Below are 9,303 nucleotides of genomic sequence, written 5' to 3'. Positions count from 1 at the left end.
TGGATACAGAATTAAAAAAATGTGCTTTGATGGTGTTTTTGATAATGTATTTTATAATAATAATAAAAAAAATTATTGGAAGAATTACCTTTTGATTGTTTTTAATCATTCACATGAATGCTAAACTATTCAATTTCTTCTATACAATCAATTATACAATTAAACCATTAAATGAAATCTTTTCACTTTTAACTTAGAACTGATTTAAAAAGTGATTTTTGTTAAAGCATTTTTATTAATTTGTAACACTTTTATTAGAAATGCCTTTGCAAAAATCATTCACATTTGGATATAAATTAAAATACATGCTTTGATAGTATTTTTGGTAGTATATTATATAACAAACAAAGAAAAAAAAAATATTTTTGAAAAAATGATCCCACCTCTTCTCATGGGTCTAATGACAGCCACATCTTTAAAGCATATATATAATCACTCGCAAAAGCTATTAGAACCTACGACAACTCAATAATCCACCAACCTAGGGAAGAAGTATTTTAAAAAATTTATTAAAGAAAAGGAATAGAAAACAAAAAGAAATTAAGAAGAAGGAATTGAGAGAAAGAAGTACGATGATCAGACGTAGCTCTCCCGGCTAATGCACTCTGGGGTCCAACCGGAGTCGAAACGAGAGGATGTATCATCCGTGATGTCAATATCGCTAGCCGTGGGAACAGAAGCCATGGATGGCCACACAAAAGCGGGCTTGAAGGGCGGGACATAGGGCACCGATACAGATCCCGATAAAACCTGAACAATGGCCTGTGTCTTGGGCCTCTTAGTGGCTATAGGATGCGAGCAGGCCAGCCCCAGCAGCAGAAGCCTCTGAGCCTCCTCAACCACGTAATCATTCCCCAGCCTCTCATCCACCGCCTCAACTATGCGCCCTTCTCGATGCAGACACCACACCCAATCCACTAAGAAGTGGAAGGTAGCGTCGCTGGCCCAAGGACGCTGAGCGCACACCACCTCCAGCAAGACCGCCCCGAACCCGTAGACGTCAGACTCTGGGGTGGCCTTCCCAGTATGGAAACACTCGGGTGCAATGTAACCCATTGTACCCGGCACTCCCTCCAGCTCCGCGTATGAGTTCTTCTCATTCTCCAAGGCTCGCGCAAGTCCAAAGTCGCCTAGCCGCGCATTGTAGTTGGAATCCAACATTATGTTGCTGGCCTTAAGGTCCCGATGCACCACTCTCTGATCGTACTCGTTATGAAGATAATGTAATGCTGATGCTACCCCCGCTATGATCTTGTACCTCACACTCCATTCCAGCGTCCGCATCTCCCTTCCGCAGAAAAGCTGTTTATCCAGACTTCCATTTGGCATGTAATCATACACCAAAAGAAGCATTCCTTTCTTGTGGCACCATCCTGCATTTCGTTTTACCTTATTTTTTTGTATGTCTCAAAGGTGAGATCAATGAATTAACAACACCCACGAAATTCTGGAATGAATGATCAATGAAACAATTGTTTTCTGTTTTTTAAGGTGATTCTAGAAGTATTTTTAACAAACATTTACAGTTTCCTCTTATAAATTAAATGTTTTTATTTCAGTAAAGCACATTTCCTGTGTTTTATGTAGCTGATTTTGGGAAGAGACATTTAATGGATTAATTTGGGAAAGCCTCGAGAAGCAATTATTTTAATATGGAATGGCCGGAGAGGGAAAAAAAATTATATTTGAATTATTTCGAAAAGGGAAAAATAAAAATTTAAGGTATCCAATTAATATATATCAAATTTTAATTTCGATTGTTTAAAATATAAAGCAAAATCTAGATGGTTCAATGTACGCCGAATTCCAAAACCAAAAGAAATGCGCAAAAAAGGCCTGGACATACCGAGTAATGGAACAAGATGCTTGTGGCGAAGGCGATTAATTATGGTAAGCTCAGCCAAAAAATCGTCTTTACCCTTGACGTCTCTGGAGAACTTCTTGACGGCAACATGAACATGCTCCTTGGGCAGTAGTCCTTTGTACACGACTCCGAAGCCACCTTCACCCAGCTTCAGCTTCTCATCGAAGTTGTTTGTGGCCTTCTTCAGATCCTTGAACTCAAATTCCCTGGGCGTCCCCGGCAGGCTTCTCAGGGTTCCCACTATGTTTGGATCCGACTTTGCCCTCCGCTTCTTCTGGACGTAATACCACAAAAACACACAAGCTATGAGCACGACTACTATGGCCGGCACCCCAGCACCCAAAACCACCTTCACCCACTCGGCGTCCCCGTCCTCCTCCAGCAACTCCACAGTCAGGTTCCACTGCAGCACGCAATTGAGCTGAGTCGCGTTCCCTGTTGACGCCGCGAATCCCATGTACGAGTACTGCTTTACTATCTCTCTCAACTCAACCTCCGCGCTCATCACTGGTTCGGCGGGCCTGGGATTCTGTTGGAAATCAAGCCCACGTCGCCTTCCATCCTGTGCGTTCCTCCCCATATTTAGCATCCTCTGTTTACTTCCCTAAATTAGTGAAATATATTGCCTTTATTATAATTGATTTAGGAGTAATTCTAGCAAGGTAGTTTATTCACTTTCCATGTAAGAGTTTATTCTCTTTCCATGTAATAGTTTATTCACTTTCCATGTAAGAGTTTATTCTCTTTCCATGTAAGGGAAATTCCGTCCAGTGATAGTATACCAGTCCGGAATTGTCTCATATCTGTAGGCTATTTATTTATGTTTCTTTCATTGTAATGAGAGTATCATAGAATGAATTGAGTCTATGTTCCTCCATAGTTAGTCTTCAAATTCTTCATGGTATCAGAGCAGGTTTAATCCTGTCTCATCGTCTTCATCTTTAGTCAGTTTTTTTTTCTACTCAATTCTATTCTTCTAGGTTATGCCTAAATACGGTCCAGCCTTTGGAATGGCTACCAACTCATCATCCTCTACTTCTGATATCATCATCTCATCGTCTTCATCCTCTCATCAAATGGAAACCTCTCATCTGCCAATCACAGCCCATAAACTGAATGGGCAAAATTATTTGCAATGGTCTCAATCCATATTAATGTTTATACGGGGAAAGGAGAAAGATGACTACATCACCGGAGCTTCGGCGGCACCAGAAACCACAGCATCAACCTACAAGAAGTGGATAGCAGAAAATAATATGGTCATGTCCTGGCTAGTCAACTCTATGACCCCTGACATTGGTGAAAATTTTCTGTCATTTGATACTGCCAAAGAAATCTGGGACATTGCAAAAGAAACTTTCTCAGACAAGGAAAACACATCTGAAATCATCCAGATTGAAGGCATCCTCCACGATTTGCGTCAAGGAAACCTTACGGTAACTGAATATTTCAATACTCTTACTCGTCTATGGCGTCAACTTGATACGTTTGAGGTTCATAACTGGAATTGTGTTACAGATGGTTTGTTGTATAAAAAGATTGTCGAAGGGAAACGTGTGTTTAAATTTTTGTTAGGTTTGAACAAAAATCTTGATGAAATCAGAGGAAGAATCATGGGAGTAAAACCTCTACCTAGCCTCAGAGAGGCATTCTCTGAAGTGCGTCGTGAAGAAAGTCGGAAAAATCTCATGATGGGATCCCATCAACAACTGAATATGGCAGAAAGCTCGGCTCTTAAGACTCAATTCGCTCCTTTTGACAACCGTCAAAAAATTAAAGGAGGTAGACCTTGGTGTGATCATTGCAGAAAGCCGGGACACTCAAGAGAAACTTGCTGGAAGATTCATGGAAAACCAGTAGATTGGAAACCACGTCAACCACTTGAGAAAGAAGGATGAGGCAATCATGTGGCTACCGATGAACAATCGCCACAACCTGAAGCTAGCCCTTTTAATAAGGAGCAAATGGAGATGCTTCAGAAACTACTGTCTCCTCTTTTGTCAGTACAGTCACAAACTGGCTCATCTTCCAACCAGCTCATTGGTTCCGGAACCTTGGCTCACAAAGGTAATTTTTTGAGTGCCTTTACTGTTGGTAAGAAACGTAAAAAACCTTGGATCGTGGACTCAGGAGCATCTGATCATATGACGGGAGATGCGACAATTTTTGATACATATAGCTCATGTCCAAATAATTTAACAGTCCGAATAGCAGATGGTTCACTATCAAAGGTTGCCGGAACAGGTTCAGTTGTGCTATCAAGGGATCTTACTCTCAACTCTGTTCTCCTTGTTCCTAACTTGGACTGTAATCTATTGTCAATTAGTAAACTCACTAAGGAAAAGAGGTGTATTACTAATTTTTCCTCCACTCACTGTGAATTTCAGGATTTGGATTCGGGGAAGACGATTGGCAATGCTGAGGAATGCTCTGGACTCTACATCCTTAAGGAGCTCCATGATCCACAAGAACAACCTCAAATGGCAGTTGGTAGTAATTCTTTTTCGGTTTCATGTCAAAATAACGATAGTGCAATTATGTTGTGGCACTATCGCTTAGGTCATCCAAATGTTATGTATCTCAAGCATTTATTTCCTTCATTATTTCATAAAAATCCAAAATCCTTTGAGTGCGAAATCTGTCAATTATCAAAGCAAGTCCGGTCTCATTTTCCCATTCAACCCTATAAAGAGTCTAGTCCATTCTCAATGATTCATAGTGATATCTGGGGTCCGTCAAGAATAAAAGATGTAACTGGTACTAGGTGGTTTGTCTCATTCATAGATGATCACACTAGATTAACTTGGGTATTCCTCATGAAAGAAAAATCTGAAACGAGTCAAATTTTCAAAAATTTTAAAAATATGATTCAGACCCAATTCCAGTCAAAAATACAAATTCTAAAGTCTGATAATGCTAGGGATTATTTCAACTCCATTCTAGGAGAATTTCTAGCACAAGAAGGGATAGTTCACTTAAGTTCATGTGTTGATACCCCACAACAAAACGGAATCGCTGAAAGGAAAAATAGGCATTTGTTAGAGGTGGCTAGATCACTAATGTTCTCCATGAATGTTCCAAAATTATTCTGGGGGCAAGCTGTCCTTACGGCAGCCTACCTCATCAATAGGATGCCGTCTAGGGTACTAAAATTCCAAACACCTTGTCAAACACTCCTAAAATCCTTTCCGACTACTCGTCTCATCTCCACCGTCCCACCCAAAATTTTCGGGTGCTCTGTTTTTGTTCATATCAATCAACAACATCGAAGTAAATTTGATCCTAGGTCACTCAAGTGCATCTTTCTTGGGTATTCTTCAAATCAAAAAGGGTATAAGTGTTACTCTCCGGTCACAAGAAAATTCTACAATTCAATGGATGTCACATTTTTTGAAACCCAGCCTTACTATCCCAAAAACGATATTCAGGGGGAGAATTCAACTCAGGAATATCAATTTTGGGATCTTGAGTCATTCAGTGAGCCACCCATCATCACTGAAAATCACATCCTCCAGAGTCATTTAATCAGCCCGAGTCCATTGTTGACTTGTGGGATAAGGAGCACATCCAAGAGGAAACGGAGGAAGGAGCACTTTCTCAACAAACCCATGAGGCTGAACCGGGTCCTAATCCAAGCAAACTTCCAGGTAACAACGCTCCTGATGGTACTGTTGATTCCGAGTTAGAAAATGATATTCTTAATATGCCCATAGCTTGGAGGAAAGGAATTCGATCATGCACTCAGCATCCCATTGGAAATTTTATTTCTTATGATAAGCTATCACTTACGTTTCGTGCATTCACTTCTAGCATCACAGAGATACAAGTTCCTCGAAATATTCAGGAAGCTTTCAAGTATCCTAAGTGGAAGGCGGCAGTCGATGAGGAAGTTCGGGCGCTGGAAAAGAATGGTACGTGGGAAATTACTGACCTCCCAAGAGGTAAGAAACCAGTTGGGTGTAAGTGGATTTTCACAGTAAAGTACAAGGCAGATGGTAATGTGGACAGGTATAAGGCTCGGTTGGTTGCCAAAGGATTCACCCAATCCTATGGCATTGACTATCAAGAAACTTTTGCTCCAGTTGCCAAGCTCAATACTGTTCGTGTACTTTTATCCTTGGCAGTTAATCTCGATTGGTCACTTCACCAACTTGATGTGAAGAATGCCTTCCTCAATGGTGACTTAGAGGAAGAAGTTTACATGGACATTCCTGCTGGACTTGAGACGACATCAAACTTCAACAAGGTTTGCAACTCCGAAAATCCTTGTATGGTCTCAAACAATCTCCCAGGGCCTGGTTTGAACGGTTCACTAAGGTAGTGAAAGGGTACGGATTCGTTCAATGTCAATCTGATCACACATTATTTGTGAAACACTTCCCAGAAGGGAAGCTGGCAATTATCATTGTATATGTGGACGACATAATTTTGACAGGTGATCATGAAGAGAAAATTGACTTACTTAAAAAATTACTGACAAAGGAATTTGAGATCAAGGATCTTGGAAACCTCAAGTACTTTCTCGGAATGGAGATTGCTAGGTCAAAGAAAGGTATAGCAGTCTCACAACGCAAATACGTTCTGGACTTATTGAATGAAACAGGAATGCTAGGATGCAAGCCGGCAGAAACACCTATGGATACAACTGTCAAACTGGAAGAAAGTGATGGAAGTACGCCAGTTGATAAAGGAAGATATCAACGTCTTGTGGGGAAACTCATCTATCTTTCTCATACAAGGCCAGACATCGGCTTCTCCGTTAGTGTGGTAAGTCAATTCATGAATAATCCAACCGAAAAACACATGACTGCTGTGATCAGAATATTGAGGTACCTCAAGATGACACCAGGAAAGGGTCTCTTCTTTCAAAGAACAACAAAGAAAGAAATTGAGATTTTTTCAGATGCAGATTGGGCAGGTTCAGTGACTGATCGGAGATCAACTTCAGGCTATTGTTCATTTGTTTGGGGGAACTTGGTTACATGGCGAAGCAAGAAACAGTCAGTGGTAGCTCGTAGCAGTGCTGAGGCAGAATTTCGTGCTATGGCACAAGGTATCTGCGAGGGAATCTGGTTGAACAGGCTGTTAGAAGAATTACAGGTTCCATTGAAGCATCCCATGATGTTATACTGCGACAATCAAGCTGCCATCAGTATCGCTAAGAATCCGGTTCATCATGATCGAACTAAACACGTGGAGATAGATCGACACTTTATCAAGGAAAAGATTGAAGAAGGAGTTTTCAAAGTCAGCTACACTCCGACAAACTGTCAAACGGCTGACATTCTCACAAAAGCTCTTGCTCGAGTTAACTTCGAAGATCTGACAGGAAAACTTGGAATGATCAACATCTACAACGCGGCTTGAGGGGGAGTGTTGGAAATCAAGCCCACGTCGCCTTCCATCCTGTGCGTTCCTCCCCATATTTAGCATCCTCTGTTTACTTCCCTAAATTAGTGAAATATATTGCCTTTATTATAATTGATTTAGGAGTAATTCTAGCAAGGTAGTTTATTCACTTTCCATGTAAGAGTTTATTCTCTTTCCATGTAATAGTTTATTCACTTTCCATGTAAGAGTTTATTCTCTTTCCATGTAAGGGAAATTCCGTCCGGTGATAGTATACCAGTCCGGAATTGTCTCATATCTGTAGGCTATTTATTTATGTTTTCTTTCATTGTAATGAGAGTATCATAGAATGAATTGAGTCTATGTTCCTCCATAGTTAGTCTTCAAATTCTTCAGATTCCCTTCCTCCACCATGTATACGCCCATGACCTTGTTTTCGCCGTCGTACTCTACCCATACGCTGTAATTCTTCGGATCCAAAGGGGCGATCTGGATGCCCAAGTCGGACAAGGACACGGTTCTATTAGATCGGATGCTGTTGATGTCCAGGCCAATATGGTTGTCATCGGAATCAAAATCCTGTTTGAAGGTGTCCAGCTCCACGGCGATCAAGTGGTTGTTGGGGTTGCCGTCGGTGGTGGAGTTGGTCAACCCAAGGTACTCACCGTCGCTGCCAGGTGGGAGGTTCAGGTCCGGCGCTATGATGAAGGCGAAACCTTCGCCCGGGGCTGAATCATTATTCAACCGAAAGATGTTGATGAGGAAGGAAGAGTTGAAGGAAGCCACCCTTCCATTGCCATCTCCCTCCCAAAGCTTGAATGGTCGATTGAACAATACTCGGCCTGACTTGTGCGCTAGGCTGAAGTTACCGGCCGAATCGGGAGTCACCTGCAGGGCTCCGTTGCTGATCATAGCCGGTTGTACAACTGCCAAGGTATCATAATGGGAGTTGTCGAAGGGCCCCAACTCAAAGCCGGAAGTTTTCAGCTTCTGAGCTCCGGCGATCGAGCGACTTAACAAGATGATGGCAAAGGCTATCCAAGCCGGCATACCCATTTGGAACTGGAATAGCCAATAATACCATGTGTATTTTCTGCAGCAGACTGCAGCCATGGTGACCAGCAGTTCCCTTTATTTTTGTTCTTCCTTTTGCTTTTTGTGTGGTTGACCTAGAGGGTGAGTGGATAATGGACCATGTGGAGCGCTTTTCCTTTCCAATATCTCCCTTTTTCTCCTAAAAAAGGGAAATAAATTCCAAGTTAACGAATTAGCAGAGGAAAATCAGAATGAGATGAATTACAAATAAAACAAGATGCATCAAGATATAAAATAGTGCGTACAATTATACAACTCGTAACACTACCTAATTAATGACAACCTTTTTATAAAATAAAATAAAAAAATTGGAATTCATCTTATGACACTTATTATCACATACAAGGCGAAACTCATCCATATGTAATATTTTGAGAAAGACACTAATGGGTGGGAATTTTTGTTAATTTGGTAAATAACATCATCTTACTGAGGGCTGAAATTCAAAGGTTTGGTTTAGTTGGTAGGTAGGCGACATGTGAATTTATTTATTTATTGCATTTTTGTGATAAGCGGTTGGTTGCACTTACACATGATTTGTTCCTTTGGCCGTGATTAGCGGGACTTCTCCAGCATCAAATTTACTTTATCCCACATGGATGCTCTAAAGTTTTACATACAATATGTCAACATTAATCTGTTCCGACCCCATGACATCATACTTAATTAATTAGTCTGGCAACCCAAATAAATTATAAATTATGTTGGCCAAACTCAAACGAGAGCCCTACTTCCAATGTGATTTTTAAAAATAAATAAATATTATAAGCAACGTATCTTTTGGTACAAATATATATATATATATATAACTTTTATTATTTGAGGGATATATAAAAATAATAATAAAAGATAAAAGATAATATAATCGTGATTTAAAAAATATATATATTTACTACTAAAAACGAGTTGAAGTTACTTTATAGATTATTAAGGTTACTTTCGATAAAAAAAAAAAAGATATATAAAACACTTGCTATTTTCATGCATTAGATAGA

General features: G+C 40.4%; 2 protein-coding genes across 2 annotated transcripts; one reads left to right on the top strand and one right to left on the bottom strand.

Moving 5' to 3' along the window:
• Nucleotides 1-350: 350 nt before the first annotated feature.
• Nucleotides 351-8,436, bottom strand: LOC117912934 (probable L-type lectin-domain containing receptor kinase S.5). The gene is made up of 3 exons (XM_034827747.1): nucleotides 7,614-8,436; nucleotides 1,847-2,394; nucleotides 351-1,373 (listed from the first exon to the last, which is right to left on the bottom strand). Exons 1-3 carry the CDS (start codon nucleotides 8,324-8,326, stop codon nucleotides 577-579), a joined length of 2,058 nt encoding a protein of 685 aa, XP_034683638.1. The 5' UTR covers nucleotides 8,327-8,436; the 3' UTR covers nucleotides 351-576.
• LOC117912935 lies at nucleotides 2,713-4,575 on the top strand. The gene is made up of 2 exons (XM_034827748.1): nucleotides 2,713-3,931; nucleotides 4,252-4,575. The coding sequence occupies exon 1, from the start codon at nucleotides 2,848-2,850 to the stop codon at nucleotides 3,760-3,762; it is 915 nt and encodes a 304-aa protein (XP_034683639.1). The 5' UTR covers nucleotides 2,713-2,847; the 3' UTR covers nucleotides 3,763-3,931; nucleotides 4,252-4,575.
• Nucleotides 8,437-9,303: the final 867 nt, after the last annotated feature.

The sequence above is a fragment of the Vitis riparia genome, chromosome 4 (assembly GCF_004353265.1).
Source record: "Vitis riparia cultivar Riparia Gloire de Montpellier isolate 1030 chromosome 4, EGFV_Vit.rip_1.0, whole genome shotgun sequence".
NCBI lineage: Eukaryota > Viridiplantae > Streptophyta > Magnoliopsida > Vitales > Vitaceae > Vitis > Vitis riparia.
This window is presented reverse-complemented; position numbering and strand designations above follow the sequence as displayed.